Source organism: Salvelinus alpinus, chromosome 22 (assembly GCF_045679555.1).
Source record: "Salvelinus alpinus chromosome 22, SLU_Salpinus.1, whole genome shotgun sequence".
In the NCBI taxonomy this organism is placed as follows: Eukaryota; Metazoa; Chordata; class Actinopteri; order Salmoniformes; family Salmonidae; genus Salvelinus; species Salvelinus alpinus.
In genome coordinates this window covers 50,372,203-50,396,202 of record NC_092107.1, presented here as the reverse complement: position 1 = coordinate 50,396,202, position 24,000 = coordinate 50,372,203, and the positions used below count along the sequence as shown (strand labels likewise).

Sequence of the window (24,000 nt, the reverse complement as noted above, 5' to 3'; positions counted from 1 at the left end):
TTACAATTCATCTGTTGGGTGGGGATTGGTGTGTCAGGGTCAGAGAGGACAATAATATATTATATCATCATTTTGTTCACCCTCACCATACTCAACACACTGCTCTGTTTCTGCCCCCCCCCCCTCTCTCTCTCTCTGTCTCTCTCTCTCTCTCTCTCTCTCTGTGTACTGCTCTGTTTCTGCCCCTCTTTCTCTCTCTCTCTCTCTCTCTCTCTCTCTCTCTCTCTCTCTCTCTCTCTCTCTCTCTCTCTCTCTCTCTCTCTCTCTCTCTCCTCTCTCTGTGTGTACTGCTCTGTCTTCTGCCCCTCTCTCTCTCTCTCTCTCTCTCTCTCTCTCTCTCTCTCTCTCTCTCTCTCTCTCTCTCTCTGTGTACTGCTCTGTCTTCTGCCCCTCTCTCTCTCTCTCTCTCGCTCTACTGTACTGCTCTGTTTCTCTCTCTCTCTGTTTCTCTCTCTGTTTCTCTCTCTGTTTCTCTCTCTGTTTCTCTCTCTGTTTCTCTCTCTCTCTCTCTCTCTCTCTCTCTCTCTCTCTCTCTCTCTCTCTCTCTCTACACTGTACTGTACTGTACTGCTCTGTTTCTGCCCCTCTTCTCTCTCTCTCTCTCTCTCTCTCTCTCTCTCTCTCTCTCTCTCTCTCTCTCTCTCTCTCTCTCTCTCTCTCTCTCTCTCTCTGTGTACTGCTCTGTCTTCTGCCCCTCTTCTCTCTCTCTCTCTCTCTCTCTCTCTCTCTCTCTCTCTCTCTCTCTCTCTCTCTCTCTCTCTCTCTCTCTCTCTCTCTCTCTCTCTCTCTCTCTCTCTACACTGTACTGTACTGCTTCTTTCCAATGTGGCAAGTAATTACCTTTTTGTTTTCTCATGATTTATTTGGGTCTAATTGTATTGCTGTCCTGGGGCTCTGTGGGGTGTGTTTGAGTTTGTGAACAGAGCCCCAGGACCAGCTTGCTTAGGGGACTCTTCTCCAGGTTCATCTCTGTGGGTGATGGCTTTGTTATGGAAGGTTTGGGAATCGCTTCCTTTTAGGTGTTTGTAGAATTTAACAGCTCTTTTCTGGATTTTGATCATTAGCGGGTATCAGCCTAATTCTGCTCTGCATGCATTATTTGGTGTTCTACGTTGTACACGGAGGATATTTTTGCAGAATTCTGCATGCAGACTCTCAATTTGGTGTTTGTCCCATTTTGTGAATTCTTGGTTGGTCAGCGGACCCCAGACCTCACAACCATAAAGGTCAATGGGTTCTATAACTGATTCAAGTATTTTTAGCCAGATCCTAATTGGTATGTTGAATTTTATGTTCCTTTTGATGGCATAGAAGGCCCTTCTTGCCTTGTCTCTCAGATCGTTCACAGCTTTGTGGAAGTTACCTGTGACTCTGATGTTTAGGCCGAGGTATGTATCGTTTTTGTGTGCTCTAGGGCAACGGTGTCTAGATGGAATTTGTATTTGTTGTCCTGGCAACTGGACTTTTTTTGGAACACCATTATTTTTGTCTTACTGAGATTTGCTGTCAGGGCCCAGGTCTGTCAGGGTCCAGGTCTGTCAGGGCCCAGGTCTGTCAGGACCCAGGTCTGTCAGGACCCAGGTCTGTCAGGGCCCAGGTCTGTCAGGGTCCAGGTCTGTCAGGGCCCAGGTCTGGGGAAAAAAACTATGGAAAATGAAGCAGCTTGTCAAGGTTGTGCTCTACTGGTGGAGGAGTCGGGTGGAGGAGTCGGGTGGAGGAGAGCAGAGAGTTGTGAACAGGCGCACACTATATTAAGTCAGAGGCAGTAAAACAGACAGACGCCACTGCGTCAAAACCTCCAGCCAAAGGTAAAAAAGTGCAAGGCGCCAAACAGTCACAAAAATAAGCAAATGTTTAACAATGAAAACATCCTTCGTGAAATACCACGGAAATACAGGGGAAAACCCAGCCTGGCGCGTAACACGAAACACGACAAAAACAATTTCACACAAAGACATGGGGGGGAACAGAGGAATAAATACATGCAGAGTGATTGGGGAATGAAAACCAGGTGTGCAGGGAACAAGACCAAACAAATGGAACAATGAAAAAATGGAGCGGCGATGGCTAGAAAGCCGGTGACGTCGACCGCCGAACGTCGCCCGAACAAGGAGAGGAGCCGACTTCGGCGGAAGTCGTGACACAGCTGTTTTCTTGATAAATCAGTTGAGGATAAACAGGAAGTAGAGATGATAAATCAGTTGAGGATAAACAGGAAGTAGAGGTGATAAATCAGTTGAGGATAAACAGGAAGTAGAGATGATAAATCAGTTGAGGATAAACAGGAAGTAGAGATGATAAATCAGTTGAGGATACACAGGAAGTAGAGGTGATAAATCAGTTGAGGATAAACAGGAAGTAGAGATGATAAATCAGTTGAGGATAAACAGGAAGTAGAGGTGTTGGAATTTTCCCTCTGGTCAGGACAGTGAGAGTGAGTCATCTGACGCATCACAACAAACTAGCGAGAGAAATGGGGTGGAAGGGAGGTATGGGATTGAGAAGGTACGTCAATTTCTGAAAATCGACAAAAAGGGAAGAAATATATGCAGGATTATAATGTAACAGATGTTTTTTTCTTCCTGAAAGTGATTTGTTTATTGAATCAGCAGAATCGGTTTCTGATGTTAAAATAAATAACGGGGGGAGGTTTGACAAGCCCTGAAATCGCTAGACTCAAGAAAGTTGTCACGAGACACGCGATTTAAATTCTAAAGGAAATGGAAAAGTTCAGTTGTAGCCTTAACTCCGTAAAGAGACGTGTTTTCTGTCTCTTCCTGTAAAGAGATGTGTTTTCTGTCTCTTCCTGTAAAGAGATGTGTTTTCTGTCTCTTCCTGTAAAGAGACGTGTTTTCTGTCTCTTCCTGTGTAGTTTTCCTCCAGCCATGAGCAGTTTTAAGATTTCTTCTTTAAACGTAAATGGAGCGAGAGATGTTAAGAAAAGAGACATAGAGTTAATGAAGGGAAAGGGGGGGATAGCGGTGTGTAATTTTTTTTTTTTAAGCTCAAAAAGTGGGGGTGTGGCCATCCTGTTCTCAAAAGGGTTTTCGCCTTTGTCATGTGAGGTTGAAGAGGTAGTGGATGTCACTCCCTGACCTTAGTATTCCCTTGCATACCTTGCGTACTGTGTCTCCGGTGAGTGCACAGCCCAGTACGTCCTGTGCCAGCATTTGCAGGGCAAAAATAAACGTCCAGCCAGGACGGGTTGTGTCAGCTATACACTCTAGACCTCCAGTGCGCCTCCAGGGTCCAGTATGCCCTGTCCTTGCTCCTCGCACTCGCGCTGAGGTGCGTGTCCTCAGCCCGGTACCACCAGTTCAGGCACCACGCACCAGGCCTACAGTGCGCCTCGGCAGGCCAGAGCCGCCCGTCAGTCAGGAGCTGCCAGAGCCGCCCGTCAGTCAGGAGCTGCCAGAGCCGCCCGTCAGTCAGGAGCTGCCAGAGCCGCCCTCCTGTCCGGAGCTGCCAGAGTCGCCCTCCTGTCCGGAGCTGCCAGAGTCGCCCTCCTGTCCGGAGCTGCCAGAGTCGCCCTCCTGTCCGGAGCTGCCAGATCTGCCCCTCAGTCCAGAGGCGCCCTTCCGTCCAGTGGCGCCCTCTACGATGGTCTTCAGTCCGGGGCCCGCTGCAAGGGTCCCCGCTCCAGAGGTGCCACCAAAGTGGGCCAAGACTGAGGTGGAGCAGGGTCCAAGTCCCGCACCCGAGCCGCCGCCGTGAAGAAGGCCCACCCGGACCCTCCCCTTTAGAGTCAGGTTTTTGCGGCCGGAGTCCGCACCTTTGGGGTGGGGGGTACTGTCACGCCCTGACCTTAGTATTCTTTGTTTTCTTTATTATTTTGGTTAGGTCAGGGTGTGACGAGGGTGGTATGTGTGTTTTTGTCTTGTCTAGGGTTTTGGTATGTCTAGGTGTGTGTGTGTAGTCTAGGCATTATGTAGGTCTATGGTGGCCTTGATTGGTTCCCAATCAGAGGCAGCTGTTTATCGTTGCCTCTGATTGGGGATCCTATTTAAGTTGCCATTTTCCAGTTTGGTTTGTGGGTTATTGTCTATGTTGATGTTGCATGTCTGCACTCAGTGTTTATAGCGTTCACGTTCGTTTTGTTATTTTGTTAGTTTGTTTAGTGTTCTTCGTGTTTTGTCGTCTTGTATTAAAAATATGTCTTCACGTCACACTGCGCTTTGGTCTCCTCACTACGACGATCGTGACAGTGGAGGGGAGGTTATTAAAAGTTAAAGCGATGGATTTTAACTGCACAGTCAGTGATAAAGATAGAAACCACAAAGAACTTCATATAGCCTCAAGGAGTTTTTAAAAACGCCTTATTATTGTAACACTGTGTGATGTTTGGAGTCAACATGGAGGTACGAGACAGAACACATGGTCTAATGTGAGAGAGAACACCATCTCTCTGACCATGTTAACAAGGCTAATCTAAAAACAAAACTCCCTAAATTCTATCAGCATATCGATTGTGCTACCAGGGCTGGAAAAACCCTAGATCATTGTTATACTAATTTCCGCGACGCATATAAGGCCCTCCCCCGCCCCCCTTTCGGAAAAGCTGACCACGACTCCATTTTGTTGATTCCAGCCTACAAACAGAAACTAAAACAACAAGCTCCCGCGCTCAGGTCTGTTCAACGCTGGTCCGACCAATCTGAATCCACGCTTCAAGACTGCTTCGATCACGCGGATTGGAATATGTTCCGCATTGCGTCCAACAACAATATTGACGAATATGCTGATTCGGTGAGCGAGTTCATTAGGAAGTGCATTGACGATGTCGTACCCACAGCAACGATTAAAACATTCCCAAACCAGAAACCGTGAATTGACGGCAGCATTCGCGTGAAACTGAAAGCGCGAACCACTGCTTTTAACCAGGGCAAGGTGACCGGAAGCATGACCGAATACAAACAGTGTAGCTATTCTCTCCGCAAGGCAATCAAACAGGCTAAGTCCCAGTACAGAGACAAAATCGAGTCGCAATTCAACAGCTCAGACACAAGAGGTATGTGGCAGGGTCTACAGTCAATCACGGATTACAAAAAGAAAACCAGCCCCGTCGCGGACCAGGATGTCTTGCTCCCAGACAGGCTAAACAACTTTTTTGCCCGCTTTGAGGACAATACAGTGCCACTGACACGGCCCCCTACCAAAACCTGCGGGCTCTCCTTCACTGCAGCCGAGGTGAGTAAAACATTTAAACGTGTTAACCCTCGCAAGGCTGCAGGCCCAGACGGCATTCCCAGCCGCGTCCTCAGAGCATGCGCAGACCAGCTGGCTGGTGTGTTTACGGACATATTCAATCAATCCTTATCCCAGTCTGCTGTTCCCACATGCTTCAAGAGGGCCACCATTGTTCCTGTTCCCAAGAAAGCTAAGGTAACTGAGCTAAACGACTACCGCCCCGTAGCACTCACTTCCGTCATCATGAAGTGCTTTGAGAGACTAGTCAAGGACCATATCACCTCCACCCTACCGGACACCCTACACCCACTCCAATTTGCTTACCGACCCAATAGGTCCACAGACGACGCAATCGCAACCACACTGCACACTGCCCTAACCCATCTGGACAAGAGGAATACCCATGTGAGAATGCTGTTCATCGATTACAGCTCAGCATTTAACACCATAGTACCCTCCAAACTCGTCATCAAGCTCGAGACCCTGGGTCTCGACCCCGCCCTGTGCAACTGGGTCCTGGACTTCCTGACGGGCCGCCCCCAGGTGGTGAGGGTAGGTAACAACATCTCCACCCCGCTGATCCTCAACACTGGGGCCCCACAAGGGTGCGTTCTGAGCCCTCTCCTGTACTCCCTGTTCACCCACGACTGCGTGGCCATGCACGCCTCCAACTCAATCATCAAGTTTGCGGATGACACTACAGTGGTAGGCTTGATTACCAACAACGACGAGACGGCCTACAGGGAGGAGGTGAGGGCCCTCGGAGTGTGGTGTCAGGAAAATAACCTCACACTCAACGTCAACAAAACAAAGGAGATGATTGTGGACTTCAGGAAACAGCAGAGGGAGCACCCCCCTATCCACATCAACGGGTCAGTAGTGGAGAAGGTGGAAAGTTTTAAGTTCCTCGGTGTACACATCACGGACAAACTGAATTGGTCCACCCACACAGACAGCGTTGTGAAGAAGGCGCAGCAGCGCCTCTTCAACCTCAGGAGGCTGAAGAAATTCGGCTTGTCACCAAAAGCACTCACAAACTTCTACAGATGCACAATCGAGAGCATCCTGTCGGGCTGTATCACCGCCTGGTACGGCAACTGCTCCGCCCACAACCGTAAGGCTCTCCAGAGGGTAGTGAGGTCTGCAGAACGCACCACCGGGGGCAAACTACCTGCCCTCCAGGACACCTACACCACCCGATGTCACAGGAAGGCCATAAAGATCATCAAGGACAACAACCACCCAAGCCACTGCCTGTTCACCCCGCTATCATCCAGAAGGCGAGGTCAGTACAGGTGCATCAAAGCAGGGACCGAGAGACTGAAAAACAGCTTCTATCTCAAGGCCATCAGACTGTTAAACAGCCACCACTAACATTTAGCGGCCGCTGCCAACATACTGACTCAACTCCAGCCACTTTAAAAATGGGAATTGATGGAAATTATGTAAAAATGTACCACTAGCCACTTTAAACAATGCCACTTAATATAATGTTTACATACCCTACATTACCCATCTCATATGTATATACTGTACTCTATATCATCTACTGCATCTTGCCATCTTTATGTAATACATGTACCACTAGCCACTTTAAACTATGCCAGTTTATGTTTACATACCCTACAGTACTCATCTCATATGTATATACCGTACTCTATACCATCTACTGCATCTTGCCATGCCGTTCTGTACCACCACTCATTCATATATCTTTATGTACATATTCTTTATCCCTTTACACTTGTGTGTGTGTATAAGGTAGTAGTTGTGGAATTGTTAGGTTAGATTACTTGTTGGTTATTACTGCATTGTCGGAACTAGAAGCACAAGCATTTCGCTACACTCGCATTAACATCTGCTAACCATGTGTATGTGACTAATAAAATTTGATTTGATTTGATTTGTTAGATAGGTTTTATTGTAACACTGTGTGATGTTTGGAGCCAACATGGAGGTACGAGACAGAACACATGGTCTAATGTGAGAGAGAACACCATCTCTCTGGCCATGTTAGATAGGTTTTATTGTAACACTGTGTGATGTTTGGAGCCAACATGGAGGCACGAGACAGAACACATGGTCTAATGTGAGAGAGAACACCATCTCTCTGACCAGGTTAGACAGGTTGTATTGTAACACTGTGTGATATTTGGAGCCAACATGGAGGTACGAGACAGAACACATGGTCTAATGTGAGAGAGAACACCATCTCTCTGACCATGTTAGATAGGTTTTATTGTAACACTGTGTGATGTTTGGAGCCAACATGGAGGCACGAGACAGAACACATGGTCTAACGTGAGAGAGAACACCATCTCTCTGACCAGGTTAGACAGGTTGTATTGTAACACTGTGTGATGTTTGGAGCCAACATGGAGGTACGAGACAGAACACATGGTCTAACGTGAGAGAGAACACCATCTCTCTGACCAGGTTAGACAGGTTGTATTGTAACACTGTGTGATGTTTGGAGCTAACATGGAGGTACGAGACAGAACACATGGTCTAACGTGAGAGAGAACACCATCTCTCTGACCAGGTTAGACAGGTTGTATTGTAACACTGTGTGATGTTTGGAGCTAACATGGAGGTACGAGACAGAACACATGGTCTAACGTGAGAGAGAACACCATCTAGAGGTTAGACAGGTTATATTGTTTTGAGCATCAATCTCAGGTCTGTAAATCCAGTGTGATAAAACCCCAGTGGGATTGTCTGATCATTGTTTAGTACCACTGTGACCTGTACGCTCTCGTCGGCTGGCCCTCGCTACATATTCGTCGCCAGACCCACTGGCTCCAGGTCATCTATAAGTCTCTGCTAGGTAAAGCTCCGCCTTATCTCAGCTCACTGGTCACCATAACAACACCCACCCGTAGCATGCGCTCCAGCAGGTCTATCTCACTGGTCATCCCCAAAAGCCAACACCTCCTTTGGCTGCCTTTCCTTCCAGTTCTCTGCTGCCAATGACTGGAATGAATTGCAAAAATCACTGAAGCTGGAGACTTATATTTCCCTCACTAACTTTAAACAGCAGCTATCTGATCAGCTAACTGATCGCTGCAGTTGTACATAGTCCATCTGTAAATAGCCCAGCCAATCTACCTACCTCATCCCCATATTGTTTTTATTTACTTTTCTGCTCTTTTGCACACCAGTATCTCTACTTGCACATCATCATCTGCTCATTTATCACTCCAGTGTTAATCTGCTAAATTGTAATTACTTCGCTACTATGGCCTATTTATTGCCTTACCTCCTCACGCCATTTGCACACACTGTATATAGACTTTCTTTTTTTCTATTGTGTTATTGACTGTACGCTTGTTTATTCCATGTGTAATTCTGTGTTGTTGTTTGTGTCGCACTGCTTTGCTTTATCTTGGCCAAGTCGCAGTTGTAAATGAGAACTTGTTCTCAACTAGTTAACCTGGTTAAATAAAGGTGAAATAAAAAAAAACAGAGGTGGTGTACATTAACGCTGTAAAACCCACAAGTACATCCTGGCATTTTAATATAACTTTATTGAATGATGCTCACTTCAGGAAATGTTTTAGTTTTTTCTGGGAGAGGTGGAAGTCTGAAGAGGACAGTATTGTATCTCTACAACAGTGGTGGGATAAAGGGAAAATCCAGATTCAACAATTCTGTAATCACTACACAAATGTCACCAGAGACATCGCCAGATCAATGACCGCCCTGGACTCTGAGCTAGAGGAACTACTGACGTTGGTTGAGACCACAGGAGAGAAGAGACCTTACTGAGGACCCTCAAGAGAAAAAATAGCTGCATTGGCAGACCTGCTGGTTATCAGAGCACATGGGAAATTGGTAAGAAGTACGTTTCAGGGAATCTCTGAAATGGATGCCTCGTGTACATTTTTCTTCTGGTTTTTCTTCGGGCCATGTTGGGAGAGGTTTGGCTAGCAGTAGTTAACAATAGTTTGACTGGAGGGTTACTACCGATAAGCTGCAGGAGGGCTGTCCTCACCCTACTGCCAAAAAAGGGCTACCATAGGGAGGTGAAGAACTGGAGGCCGGTGGCCTTAATGTGCACTGATTATAAGCTCCTGTCCAAGGCTTTGTCCACCAGGCTGAGGGAGGTGATGGGGCACATCATACACACGGACCAGTCCTACTGTGTTCCCGGCAGGCAGATAGGGGATAACATTTCCCTGATTCTGGATTTTTTGAGACGTCTCTAGGGCTATTGGGTTTGGATGCTGGTCTCATTTCAATTCATCAGGAAAAGGCATTTGACCGAGTTGAACATCAATACCTCTGTGGCCACTTTGGAGGCTTTTGGTTTCAGCTCTGGTTTTATTACCGTGATCAGGGTGATATACGGTGACATTGAAAGTTAACGGTGGCTTCAGTGCTCCTTTTTAAAAGCGTGTAGAGGTATTAGGCAGGGGTGTTCTTTGTCAGGAATGTTAAATGCCATCACTATAGAACCACTACTAAATACCTTTCAGAGGATATTCCTCCTAGTCGTCTCTCAGCCTATGCTGATGATGGAGTTATTTTTGTGAAAAATCAAGCAGAGGTGGATAGTTTGTGATCTCATGGTTGATCGGTTTAGGGGAATGGTCTGGAGGGATCATGGCTTTTCCAGGAGGCTGGAATGGTGTAAGGGAGGTTTTAAGTATATTGGAGTGTACCTCGGGGATGAGGGTACAGGGCGAACTCGGGGATGACGGTCACGCCCTGACCATAGAAAGCCTTTTTTATTCTCTATTTTGGTTAGAGGGGGGTGTTCCTATCTAGGGGGTTTTATTTCTATGTTGGCCTGGTATGGTTCCCAGTCAGAGGCAGCTGTTTATCGTTGTCTCTGATTAGTGATCATATTTAGGCAGCTATTTCCCTACTGTGTTTTGTGGGATCTTGTTTCTGTGAAGTTGCCTGTGAGCACTGGTTGAGGGGTCAGTAAACCAGAGGTGGGGCAACGGTACCAGACGGCAGGCAGGCTCAGGGTCAGGGGCAGGCATTGTGGTCAGGCAGGCGGGCTCAGTCAGGACAGGCAAGGGTCAAACCAGGAGGCAGAGAAAAGAGAGACTAGGGAAAAGCAGGAGCTGAGACACAAAACGCTGGTTGACTTGACAAACAAGACGAACTGGCAACAGACAAACAGAGAACACAGGTATAAATACACAGGGCATAATGGGGAAGATGGGCAACACCTGGAGGGGGTGGAGACAATCACAAAGACAGGTGAAACAGATCAGGGTGTGACAAAGTGTTTTGTATTTGTCAAAAGAGGAAAGGGGACAAGGTCTTGTACATCTTGCTAGTAGGGCTGCTGCTTTCCGGCTTCAGTTTATTCAAAGGTTGCTTTATGGACCGAAAAATGTTGCTTGGAGAGAGGTGGCAGGTCTGGTATTACAGAAGGTTGGGGGATTAGGATTAAAGAAGGCTTTATTTTTGGTTGATAGTAGCTAGATTTCTAGGGATGGAGTACCTATGTTTTACAGAGGCCTTCTTAGTGTTTGGAGTATAATGAAGGTGTCCAGACACACTAAGGCTGAGTCAGTGCATTGGCTGCTGGAGGAACCTCTGGTGTTTGGAGTATAATGAAGGTGTCCAGACACACTAAGGCTGAGTCAGTGCATTGGCTGCTGGAGGAACCTCTGGTGTTTGGAGTATAATGAAGGTGTCCAGACGCACTAAGGCTGAGTCAGTGCATTGGCTGCTGGAGGAACCTCTGGTGTTTGGAGTATAATGAAGGTGTCCAGACGCACTAAGGCTGAGTCAGTGCATTGGCTGCTGGAGGAACCTCTGGTGTTTGGGTCGTAATGAAGGTGTCCAGACGCACTAAGGCTGAGTCAGTACATTGGCTGCTGGAGGAACCTCTGGTGTTTGGAGTATAATGAAGGTGTCCAGACACACTAAGGCTGAGTCAGTACATTGGCTGCAGGAAGTACCAGTGACTCGGTCTATAAAAAAGTGGTCAGATGAAGCAGATGCTAAACTACAGGACTGTTTTGCTACAGACTGGAATATGTTCCGGGATTCTTCCGATGGCATTGAGGTGTACGCCACATCAGTCACTGGCTTTATTAATAAGTGCATTGAGGACGTCGTCCCCACAGTGACTGTACGTACATACCCCAACCAGAAGCCATGGATTACAGGCAACATTCACACTGAGCTGAAGGGTAGAGCTGCCGCTTTCAAGGGGCAGGACTCTAACCCGGTAACTTATAAGAAATCCCGCTATGCCCTCCGACGAACCATCAAACAGGAAAAGCACCAATACAGGGCTAAGATTGAATCGTACTACACCGGCTTGCAAACTATCACAGCTAACAAAGGCACAGCCGCGAGCTGCCCAGTGACACAAGCCTACCAGATGAGCTAAATCACTTCTACGCTCGCTTCGAGGCAACACTGAGGCATGCATGAGAGCATCAGCTGTTCCGGACGACTGTGTGATCACGCTCTCCGTAGCCAACGTGAGTAAGACCTTTAAACAGGCCAACATTCACAAGGCCGCGGGGCCAGACGGATTACCAGAACGTGTACTCCGAGCATGCGCTGACCAACTGGCAGGTGTCTTCACTGACATGTTCAACATGTCCCTGAATGAGTCTGTAATACCAACATGTTTCAAGCAGACCACCATAGTCTCTGTGCCCAAGAACACTAAGGCAACCTGCCTAAATGACTACAGACCCGTAGCACTCACGTCCGTAGCCATAAAGTGCTTCGAAAGGCTGGTCATGGCTCACATCAACACCATCATCCCAGAAACCCTAGACCCACTCCAATTTGCATACCGCCCAAACAGATCCACAGATGATGCAATCTCTATTGCACTCCACACTGCCCTTTCCCACCTGGACAAAAGGAACACCTACGTGAGAATGCTATTCATTGACTACAGCTCAGCGTTCAACACCATAGTACACTCAAATCTCATCACTAAGCTAAGGATCCTGGGACTAAACATCTCCTTCTGCAGCTGGATCCTGGACTTCCTGATAGGCCGCACCCAGATGGTGAGGGTAGGTAGCAACACATCTGCCACGCTGATCCTCAACACTGGAGCCCCTCAGGGGTGCGTGCTCAGTCCCCTCCTGTACTCCCTGTTCACCCACGGCTGCATGGCCAGGCATGACTCCAACACCATCATTCATTTTGCAGACGACACAACAGTGGTAGGCCTGATCAATGACGAGACAGCCTATGGGGAGGAAGTCAGAGACCTGGCCAGGTGGTGCCAGAATAACAACCTCTCCCTCAACATAATCAAGACAAAGGAGATGATTGTGGACTACACAAAAAGGAGGACTGAGCACGCCCTCATTGTCATCGACGGGGCTGTAGTGGAGCAGGTTGAGTGCTTCAAGTTCCTTGGTGTCCACATCAACAACAAACTAGAATGGTCCAAACACACCAAGACAGTCGTGAAGAGGGCACGGCAAAACCTATTCCCCCTCAGGAAACTAAAAGGATTTGGCATGGATCCTGAGATTCTCAAAAGGTTCTACGGCTGTAACATCGAGAGCATCCTGACTGGTTGCATCACCGCCTGGTACGGCAACTGCTCGGCATCCGACCGTAAGGCGCTACAGAGGGTAATGCGTACGGCCCAGTACATCACTGGGGCCAAGCTTCCTGCCATCCAGGACCTCTACACCGGGCGGTGTCAGAGGAAGGCCCTAAAAATTGTCAAAGACCCCAGCCACCCCAGTCATAGACTGTTCTCTCTACTACCGCATGGCAAGCGGTACCAGAGTGCCAAGTCTAGGACAAAAAGGCTTCTCAACAGTTTTTACCCCAAAGCCATAAGACTCCTGAACAGGTAATTAAATGACTACCCAGACTATTTGCATTGTGTGCCCCCCCAACCCATCTTTTACGCTGCTGCTACTCTCTGTTTATCATATATGCATAGTCACTTTAACTATACATTCGTGTGCATACTACCTCAATTGGCCCGACTAACCGTGTCTGTATGTAGCCTCTCTACTGTATATAGCATCTCTACTGTATATAGCCTCTCTACTGTATATAGCCTCACTACTGTATGTAGCCTCTTTACTGTATATAGCCTCTCTACTGTATATAGCCTCTCTACTGTATATAGCCTCTCTACTGTATATAGCCTCACTACTGTATATAGCCTCTCTACTGTATGTAGCCTCTCTACTGTTATTTTCACTGTCTTTTTACTGTTGTTTTTATTTCTTCACCTAATGGCTATTTTTTACTTAAAAATTGCACTGTTTGTTAGGGCCTGTAAGTAAGCATTTCACTGTAAGGTCTACTACACCTGTTGTATTCGGCGCACGTGACAAATACACTTTGATTTGTTCACAACTTTGACATCAGCATACCGCTCGCCCACACAACGATACAGTACAGTACAGTTGAAACCGGGATTCATCCGTGAAGAGCACACTTCTCCAGCGTTGCCAGTGGCCGTCGAAGGTGAGCATTTGCCCACTGAAGTCAGTTACGAAGCCGATCTGTAGTCAGGTCAAGACTCTGGTGAGGACAACGAGCTGACAGGTGAGCTTCCCTGAGACGGTTTCTGACAGTTTGTGGAGAAATTCTCCCGGTTGTGTGCGAGGCTGGTCTCAGAAGAAGCCAGATGTGGAGGTCCTGGGCTGGGGGGGGTTACACGTGGTCTGCGGTTGTAAGGCCGGTTGGACGTACTGCCAAATTCTCTAAAATTATGTTGGAGGCGGCTTATGGTAGAGAAATTAACATTCAATTATCTGGCAACAGCTCTGGTGGACATTCCTGCAGTCAGCATGCCAATTGCACGCTCTCCCAAAAAAACGTAGACAAATCTGTGTCATTGTGTTTTGTGACAATACTCCACATTTTAGAGTGGCCTTTTACTGTCCCCAGCACAAGGTGCACCTGTGTAATGATCATGCTGTTTAATCAGCATCTTGATATGCCACACCTGTCAGGTGGATGGGTTCTCTTGGAAAAGGAGAAATGCTCACTAACAGGGATGGAAACTAATTTGTTCACAATATTTTATAGTAACAACATTTCTTCCATTTCTGCTCATGAAACATTGGACCAACATGTTGCGTTATAATTTTGTAGAGTAATATAGTATATGGCATTTAGAAGATATATTTAATCCAAAGGGACTTTCATGCATACATTTTATGTATTGGGGGGGGGGGGGGGGCAGCAGGAATCGAACCTACGATTCTTAGCATTTGCAAGCATCATGCTCTACTGTCCGTGCCAAAATGAGATCATTTCTCACCTCGTAGTCGGGCAGCAGATCGTCTTCGTCCTCTAGGCTGTAGAAGACAGAGTGAAGGTCCTGTTGGCTCTCTGCAAACAGTTTCCTCTCCAGCGGTGACTCGGGGTAGATGTCCACAAACGTGGTCTCCAAGTAGTCCTTGTTCCCCAGGCCCGTGGCATCAGGGTGGCCCCAGAGAGGAGCCGGTGGGTACAGGGTCTCCAGAGTGCTGGGGAGGGAGCAAGGGTCTAACAGCTGCTGCTGGACCTGCTGGTGTCCGAGCTCCCCTGGTCCATGTTCTCCTGCCCCCCCGCAGTACACCCTCCAGCCCAGCGGCAGTGTCTTATCCTCCTCACACCTCATCAGGACACCGTTGAACAGGCGGGTAGTACCCAGGCCTCGGGGATCTGCCTTGGGGCTCTCCTTTCCTAGGAGAGGGTGCTCTAGTTCGTCCAGACTCTCCATCCCTCTCTCTCTCTCTCTCTCCGGTCTGTTCTGGTAGATAGCTAACGCAGCCGATAACCTGGCCGGGAAGGAAGCCACCACATCAACCAATCAGTGGTCTGGAAATCGATCTTGCAGATAAAAAAGAGAACGCGTCCCTGAAAGGTGTTCTTTTGGATTTAAGAGAAATCTGCCGCTGCCTCGCTGGCTTTAGGAGTACACTGGTAATCCATGTTCAATCCAATTAGTTTCAATGGGTCTCTTATTACATTTCTCAAACCGATAGAGAGAAGCACAAATCATGATGGTATCCTTAGTCCCCAGACCTCTTCTCTGTGTTGGGTTCTGTTGTGTTGGGTTCTGTTGTTGTGTTCTGTTGTTGTGTTCTGTTGTGTTGGGTTCTGTTGTTGTGTTCTGTTGTGTTGGGTTCTGTTGTTGTGTTCTGTTGTCTTGGGTTCTGTTGTGTTGTGTTCTGTTGTTGTGTTCTGTTGTGTTGGGTTCTGTTGTGTTCTGTTGTATTATCTTGTGTTGGGTTCTGTTGTGTTGGGTTCTCTTGTGTTCTCTTGTGTTGTGTTCTGTTGTGTTCTGTCAGGTTGTGTTCTGTTGGGTTCTGTTGTGTTGGGTTGTGTTCTGTTGTGTTGTGTTGTGTTCTGTTGGGTTCTGTTGTGTTGGGTTCTGTTGTGTTCTGTTGTGTTGTGTTCTGTTGGGTTCTGTTGGGTTCTGTTGTGTTGGGTTCTGTTGTGTTCTGTTGGGTTCTGTTGTGTTGTGTTCTCTTGTGTTGTGTTCTCTTGTGTTAGGTTCTGTTCTGTTGGGTTCTGTTGTGTTGAAGATCTTCTCTCCTCTTTTTCTGTTCACACGTCAGATATGATTTGTTCCAGGGGCTGGTGGATCACGGGCCCTTGTCTCTCCTCTCACACGATGCAGTGTGTATACGGTCATGAATATGCTATTGTTGCTCTGTCTCATATAACACTCTGAACATGGACTACCTTGATTAATATAGCGACAGAGGACATGGGAAATATTGGGACAAGGTTTTAAAGCCTGAATTCCATTTCCCTATAATTGTCAAACGTCAAGACTTAATAATCCTCACAAAGCAGCATGGACAATGCTGTGGAGGCTTATACACATGTTATTTTCTTCCTGTGTAAAAACCTGGATGAATGAAAAGACAAGGACTTGAAGGTCTAGAAATAAGCGGAGAGAGAAAATAACTATAAAATAAGTATTTTCAAGCGGTCATTGTGGGTTTTTCTGTTTTTAGCTGCATTCAGGTGTATTGTATTCCGGTGTATTGTATTCCGGTGTATTCCGGTGTATTGTATTCCAGTGTATTCCGGTGTATTGAGCAGAGGGACCACGACCAGTCGTCCGTCCTCGGGACACCAGGCCAGTCAGAACACCCTTGTCTTGTGTTGACGGTTAGAAAGGGTCCAGAACTAGGGCTGTCCTCCACGGCTGTCCTCTAGGGCTGTCCTCTAGGGCTGTCCTCTAGGGCTGTCCTCCACGGCTGTCCTCTAGGGCTGTCCTCTAGGGCTGTCTTCCAGGGCTGTCCTCCAGGGGCTGTCCTCCAGGGCTGTCCTCCACGGCTGTCCGGGGGTGGTAATGGAGGTCCCGGCTATTGATTTATTGGCTGTGTGTTTCGCTGCTCGCTGCTCGCTGCTCGCTGCTCGTCCACAGCTACGCATGTAGGACAGGAGTACTCCTGAGGGACATGTATCTGCCACCTCGCTGCTCCTCTGTGACCAGGGTCCCGTTCAGTAAAGCCAAAGGGAAGGAGTCGGTCGGTCGGTCAGCCAGCCAGTCGTTTTGGTGGGTCGCCTTATAGTCCTCTGTCGACGAGGTGCAGCTCTGCCAACAAAGGGAACAAGGTCACAGATTTAGAACATTTTTTAGCCTCCTCAGTTTCTAACACTTTGTCTCTGCACACACTGTGTTCTGTCTCGATAGGAGTCGTAGTGTAATATATTCTGAGTGAATGGTTCGGTGGTGCCAAACAGGTTCGTACCCTTGTGTCTTATAGTGTCACAGTCTATTTTTGGGGGGGAGTGAGTCGGAGAGATGCCATGATGCTAGGTGGCCAGGTGCTGTCAGTGTTAAAGACCAGATGTTTACGGTTTACAAGGATTTTCAACCAAATTTTCAATTTCCTCTGACATTTTTTTGTTGTTGATGTGGAGACTCCGCTCAAGCGTTTATTTTACCTCGTAACTACGTTAGGTTAGTGAAAAGGTATCCTCGTTCTATTTCAACAGCAGCCTACGAACCGACAGCGACGGAAAATCAGGACCCAAGAGCCACTTCAAATAGCCCTCAGTGATGCAGCAGGATGGGCCTCCCGAGTGGCGCAGCGGTCTAAGGCACTGTGTGGCTAGTGCTAGAGGTGGCACTTCAGACCTGGGTTCGATCCCGGGCTGTGTCAGAGCCGGCCGTGACTGGGAGATCCATGAGGCGGCACACAATTGGCCCAGGGTCGTCCGGGTTAAAGGAGGGTTTGGCTGGCCGGGATTTCCTTGTCCCATCGCTCGTTTTGGAGCCTGCAAGCTGATTTCGGTCGCCAGCTTGACGGTGTTTCCACCGGTGTGGCTGGTTTCCGGGTTTAGCGAGCAGTGTGTCAAGAAGCAGTGCGGCTTGGCACGGTCGTGTTTCGGAGGACACATGGCTCTCGACCTTCGCCTCTCCCGAGTCCGTAGGGGAGTTGCAGCGATGGGACAAGACTGTAACTACCAATTGGGGAGAAAAAGGAGGTCAGCAGGAAGGACAGACTCAAACTACAGGGCCAGACAGTGCTCAGTATCTCAAGCAGCTGGATCACTCCACAGTCACACATTAAGTTAGGGGAATAACTCTGGGCCCTAGTGACATGGTTTAGGGGAATAACTCTGGGCCCTAGTGACATGGTTTAGGGGATTAACTCTGGGTGCCCTAATGACATGGTTTAGGGGAATAACTCTGGGCCCTAGTGACATGGTTTAGGGGATTAACTCTGGGTGCCCTAATGACATGGTTTAGGGGAATAACTCTGGGCCCTAGTGACATGGTTTAGGGGAATAACTCTGGGGGCCCTAATGACATGGTTTAGGGGAATAACTCTGGGCCCTAGTGACATGGTTTCTATGTAGTTTCTGAGGGCCTGTCTCTTTCAGGCAGGGTCCAGGGTCACATGGTTTCAGAGAAGGTATGTCTCTCTCTCTCTTTCGTGTGTGTGTGTGTGTGTGTGTGTGTGTGTGTGTGTGTGTGTGTGTGTGTGTGTGTGTGTGTGTGTGTGTGTGTGTGTGTGTGTGTGTGTGTGTGTGTGTGTGTGTGAAATGCTCTCAGGTATCTGCTGTCTCATCATCACAACGCCAGGACACACAGTCAGCCGCTTTGCCTGTCCCACACACACACACACACACACACACACACGCACACACACGCACGCACGCACGCACGCACACACACACACACACACACACACACACACACACACACACACACACACACACACACACACACACACACACACACACACACACACACACACACACACACACACACACACACCTCTCAGAGTTTCACAGCCAGGCCGGGCTGACAGACAGAGAACAATGGGACTGAGTCCCAAAAGTCACCCTGTTCCCTATGTAGTGCACTCCCTCAGGGCAAGTTTACTATGTAGGGAATAGTGTGCTGTTTGGGGCAGCCCCATGTTTACCCCGGGCGTGTTCCCTTTTAGGGAAGTGTGGCAGGAGCAAGGCTGAGATGTCACCTCCCTCTAAATCAAATCAAATTGTATTTGTCACATGCTTGGTAAACCACAGGTGTAGACTAACAGTGGAGTGTTAAGCCCTTTCCCAACAACGTAGAGAGAAACCACAGGTGTAGACTAACAGTGGAGTGTTAAGCCCTTTCCCAACAACGTAGAGAGAAACCACAGGTGTAGACTAACAGTGGAGTGTTAACTTACAGGCTCTTTCCCAACAACGTAGAGAGAAACCACAGGTGTAGACTAACAGTGGAGTGTTAAGCCCTTTCCCAACAACGTAGAGAGAAACCACAGGTGTAGACTAACAGTGGAGTGTTAAGCCCTTTCCCAACAACGTAGAGAGAAACCACAGGTGTTGACTAACAGTGGAGTGTTAAGCCCTTTCCCAACAACGTAGAGAGAAACCACAGGTGTAGACTAACAGTGGAGTGTTAAGCCCTTTCCCAACAACGTAGAGAGAAACCACAGGTGTTGACTAACAGTGGAGTGTTAAGCCCTTTCCCAACAACGTAGAGAGAAACCACAGGTGTTGACTAACAGTGGAGTGTTAAGCCCTTTCCCAACAACGTAGAGAGAAACCACAGGTGTTGACTAACAGTGGAGTGTGTGAGAGAGAAAGAAAGTAGAGAAATAATAGAAAAATAACACAAGGAATAAATCCACAATGAGTAACAATAACATGGTTATATACAGGAAGTACCAGGTAGTAACATGGTTATAAACAGGAAGTACCAGGTAGTAACATGGTTATATACAGGAAGTATACAGGGAGTACCAGGTAATAACATGGTTATATACAGGAAGTACCAGGTAGTAACATGGTTATAAACAGGAAGTACCAGGTAGTAACATGGTTATATACAGGAAGTATACAGGGAGTACCAGGTAATAACATGGTTATATACAGGAAGTACCAGGTAGTAACATGGTTATAAACAGGAAGTACCAGGTAGTAACATGGTTATATACAGGAAGTATACAGGGAGTACCAGGTAATAACATGGTTATATACAGGAGTACCAGGTAAAAACATGGTTATATACAGGAGTACCAGGTAATAACATGGTTATATACAGGAGTACCAGGTAATAACATGGTTATATACAGGAAGTACCAGGTAGTAACATGGTTATAAACAGGAAGTACCAGGTAGTAACATGGTTATAAACAGGAAGTATACAGGGAGTACCAGGTAAAAACATGGTTATATACAGGAGTACCAGGTAATAACATGGTTATATACAGGAAGTACCAGGTAATAACATGGTTATATACAGGAGTACCAGGTAATAACATGGTTATATACAGGAGTACCAGGTAAAAACATGGTTATATACAGGGAGTACCAGGTAATAACATGGTTATATACAGGAGTACCAGGTAATAACATGGCTATATACAGGAAGTACCAGGTAATAACATGGTTATATACAGGAAGTACCAGGTAATAACATGGCTATATACAGGAAGTACCAGGTAATAACTTGGTTATATACAGGGAGTACCAGGTAAAAACATGGTTATATACAGGAGTACCAGGTAATAACATGGTTATATACAGGAGTACCAGGTAGTAACATGGTTATATACAGGAGTACCAGGTAAAAACATGGTTATATACAGGAGTACCAGGTAATAACATGGCTATATACAGGAGTACCAGGTAATAACATGGCTATATACAGGAAGTACCAGTTAATAACATGGTTATATACAGGGAGTACCAGGTAAAAACATGGTTATATACAGGAGTACCAGGTAATAACAGGTAATTACCAGGTAATAACATGGCTATATACAGGAAGTACCAGGTAATAACATGGTTAAGGTCTAAGGTCTTCGAAAGCCAAGTCAACAAACAGATTACCGACCATTTCGAATCCCACCACACCTTCTCCGCAATGCAATCTGGTTTCAGAGCTGGTCATGGGTGCACCTCAGCCACGCTCAAGGTCATAAACGATATCGTAACCGCCATCGATAGGAAACAATACTGTGCAGCCGTATTCATTGACCTGGCCAAGGCCTTTGACTCTGTCAATCACCACATCCTCATTGGCAGACTCGACAGCCTTGGTTTCTCTAATGATTGCCTCGCCTGGTTCACCAACTACTTCTCTGATCGAGTTCAGTGTGTCAAATCGGAGGGTCTGTTGTCCAGGCCTCTGGCAGTCTCTATGGGGGTGCCACAGGGTTCAATTCTTGGACCGACTCTCTTCTCTGTTTACATCAATGATGTCGCTCTTGCTGCTGGTGATTCTCTGATCCACCTCTACGCAGACGACACTATTCTGTATACTTCTGGCCCTTCTTTTGACACTGTGTTAACAACCCTCCAGGCGAGCTTCAATGCCATACAACTCTCCTTCCGTGGCCTCCAACTGCTCTTAAATACAAGTAAAACCAAATGCATGCTCTTCAACCGATCGCTGCCTGCTCCTGCCCGCCTGTCCAACATCACTACTTTGGACGGCTCTGACTTAGAATATGTGGACACCTACAAATACCTAGGTGTCTGGTTAGACTGCAAACTCTCCTTCCAGACTCACATCAAACATCTCCTATCCAAAGTCAAATCTAGAATTGGCTTCCTATTCCGCAACAAAGCATCCTTTACTCATGCTGCCAAACATACCCTTGTAAAACTGACCATCCTACCAATCCTCGACTTCGGTGATGTCATTTACAAAATAGCCTCCAAAACCCTACTCAATAAATTGGATGCAGTCTATCACAGTGCCATCCGTTTTGTCACCAAAGCCCCATATACTACCCACCACTGCGACCTGTACACTCTCGTTGGCTGGCCCTCGCTTCATACTCGTCGCCAAACCCACTGGTTCCAGGTCATCTACAAGACCCTGCTAGGTAAAGTCCCCCCTTATCTCAGCTCGCTGGTCACCATAGCAGCACCTACCTGTAGCACGCGCTCCAGCAGGTATATCTCTCTAGTCACCCCCAAAACCAATTCTTCCTTTGGACGCCTCTCCTTCCAGTTCTCTGCTGCCAATGACTGGAACGAACTACAAAAATCTCTGAAACTGGAAACACCTATCTCCCTCACTAGCTTTAAGCACCAGCTGTCAGAGCAGCTCATAGATTACTGCACCTGTATATAACCCATCTACAATTTAGCCCAAACAACTACCTCTTTACCTACTGTATTTATTTATTAATTTATTTTGCTCCTTTGCACCCCTTTATTTCTGTCTCTACTTTGCACTTTCTTCCACCGCAAACCAACCATTCCATTGTTTTTTTAGTTTTTATTTTACGTGCTGTGTTGTACTCACTTCGCCTCCATGGCCTTTTATATTTTTATTTATTTATACATATATTTGTTTGCCTTCACCTCCCTTATCTCACCTCACTTGCTCACATTGTATATAGACTTATTTTTTTTTTTTTTCACTGTATTATTGACTATATGTTGTTTTACTCCATGTGTAACTATGTGTTGTTGTATGTGTCGAACTGCTTTGCTTTATCTTGGCCAGGTCGCAATTGTAAATGAGAACGTGTTCTCAATTTGCCTACCTGGTTAAATAAAGGTTAAATAAAATAAATAAATAAATAAATAAAAAAATAAATAAATTATATACAGGAAGTACCAGGTAATAACATGGTTACAAACAGGAAGTATACAGGGAGTACCAGGTAAAAACATGGTTATATACAGGAGTACCAGGTAATAACATGGTTATATACAGGAAGTACCAGGTAATAACATGGTTATATACAGGAGTACCAGGTAATAACATGGCTATATACAGGGAGTACCAGGTATTAACATGGTTATATACAGGGAGTACCAGGTAAAAACATGGTTATATACAGGAGTACCAGGTAATAACATGGTTATATACAGGAAGTACCAGGTAATAACATGGTTATATACAGGGGGTACCAGGTAATAACTTGGTTATATACAGGGAGTACCAGGTAATAACTTGGTTATATACAGGAGTACCAGGTAATAACATGGTTATATACAGGGGGTACCAGGTAATAACATGGTTATATACAGGAAGTACCAGGTAATATCTTGGCTGTATACAGGAAGTACCAGGTAATAACATTACTATATACAGGAAGTACCAGGTAATAACTTGGTTATATACAGGAAGTACCAGGTAATATCATGGTTATATACAGGAAGTACCCTTTGCCTTGATGACAGCTTTGCACAAGAATCTCAAATATAAAATAGCATTAGATTTGTTTAACACTTTTTTGGTTACTACATGATTCCATATGTGTTATTTCATAGTTTTGATGTCTTCACTATTATTCTACAATGTAGAAAATAGTAAAAATAAAGAAAAACCCTTGAATGAGTAGATGTGTCCAAATCTTTGACTGGTACCTGTATTGTCTCTACCTTCTTGCTCTTCGTGTTGTTGTCTTTGCCCCAATAATGTTTGTACCGTGTTTTGTGCTGTTACCATGTTGTTGTCATGTTGTGTTGCTACCATGCTGTGTTGTCATGTGTTGCTGCCATGCTATGTTGTTGTCTTAGGTCTCTCTTTATGTAGTGTTGTGGAGTCTCTCTTGTTGTGTTGTGTGTTTTGTCCTATATTTATATTTTATTTTGTATTTTTAATCCCCCGTCCCTGCAGGAAGCCTTTTGGTACGCCCTCATTGTAAATAAGAATTTGTTCTTGACTGACTTGCCTAGTTAAATAAATGTTAAATAAAATACAAAAATGAAATATGAATACCAAGTACACAATATGACCAAAAGTATGTGGACACCTGCTTGTCGAACATCTCATTCCAAAATCACAGGCATTAATATGGAGTTGGTTTCCCCCCCTTTGCTGCTATAACAGCCTCTACTCTTCTGGGAAGACTTTCCACTAGATGTTGGAACATTGCTGTGGGGACTTGCTTCCATTCAGCCACAAGAGCATTAGTGAGGTCAGGCACTGATGTTGGGTGATTAGGCCTGGCTCGCAGTTGCCGTTCCAATTCATCCCAAAGGTGTTCGATGGGGTTGAGGTCAGGACTCTGTGCAGGCCAGTCAAGTTCTTCCACAACGATATCGACAAACCATTTCTGTGTGGACCTCGCTTTGTGCACGGGGGCATTGTCATGCTGAAACAGGAAAGGACCTTCCCCAAACTGTTGCCACTAAGTTGGAAGCACAGAATCATCTAGAATGTCATTGTATGTTGTAGCGTTAAGATTTCCCTTCACTGGATCTAAGGGGCCCGAACCATGAAAAACAGCCCCAGACCATTATACCTCCTCCACCAAACTTTACAGTTGGCACTGTGCATCCCGGGCAGGTAGCGTTCTCTTGGCATCAGCCAAACCCAGATTTGTCTGTCGGACTGCCAGATAGTGAAGCGCGATTCATCACTCCAGAGAACGCGTTTCCACTGCTCCAGAGTCCAATAGC

The 24,000-nt window shown here is 46.5% G+C and overlaps 1 protein-coding gene across 1 annotated transcript in view; it reads right to left on the bottom strand.

Moving 5' to 3' along the window:
* tmem91 (transmembrane protein 91) overlaps positions 1-24,000 on the bottom strand; it is a 45,263-nt gene that overhangs the window by 15,571 nt on the left and 5,692 nt on the right. The window contains exon 3 of the mRNA XM_071360279.1: positions 14,426-16,702. Within this exon, the coding sequence (XP_071216380.1) occupies positions 14,426-14,869 (444 nt within the window). The 5' untranslated portion in view covers positions 14,870-16,702. The remainder of the gene's footprint in view (positions 1-14,425; positions 16,703-24,000) is intronic.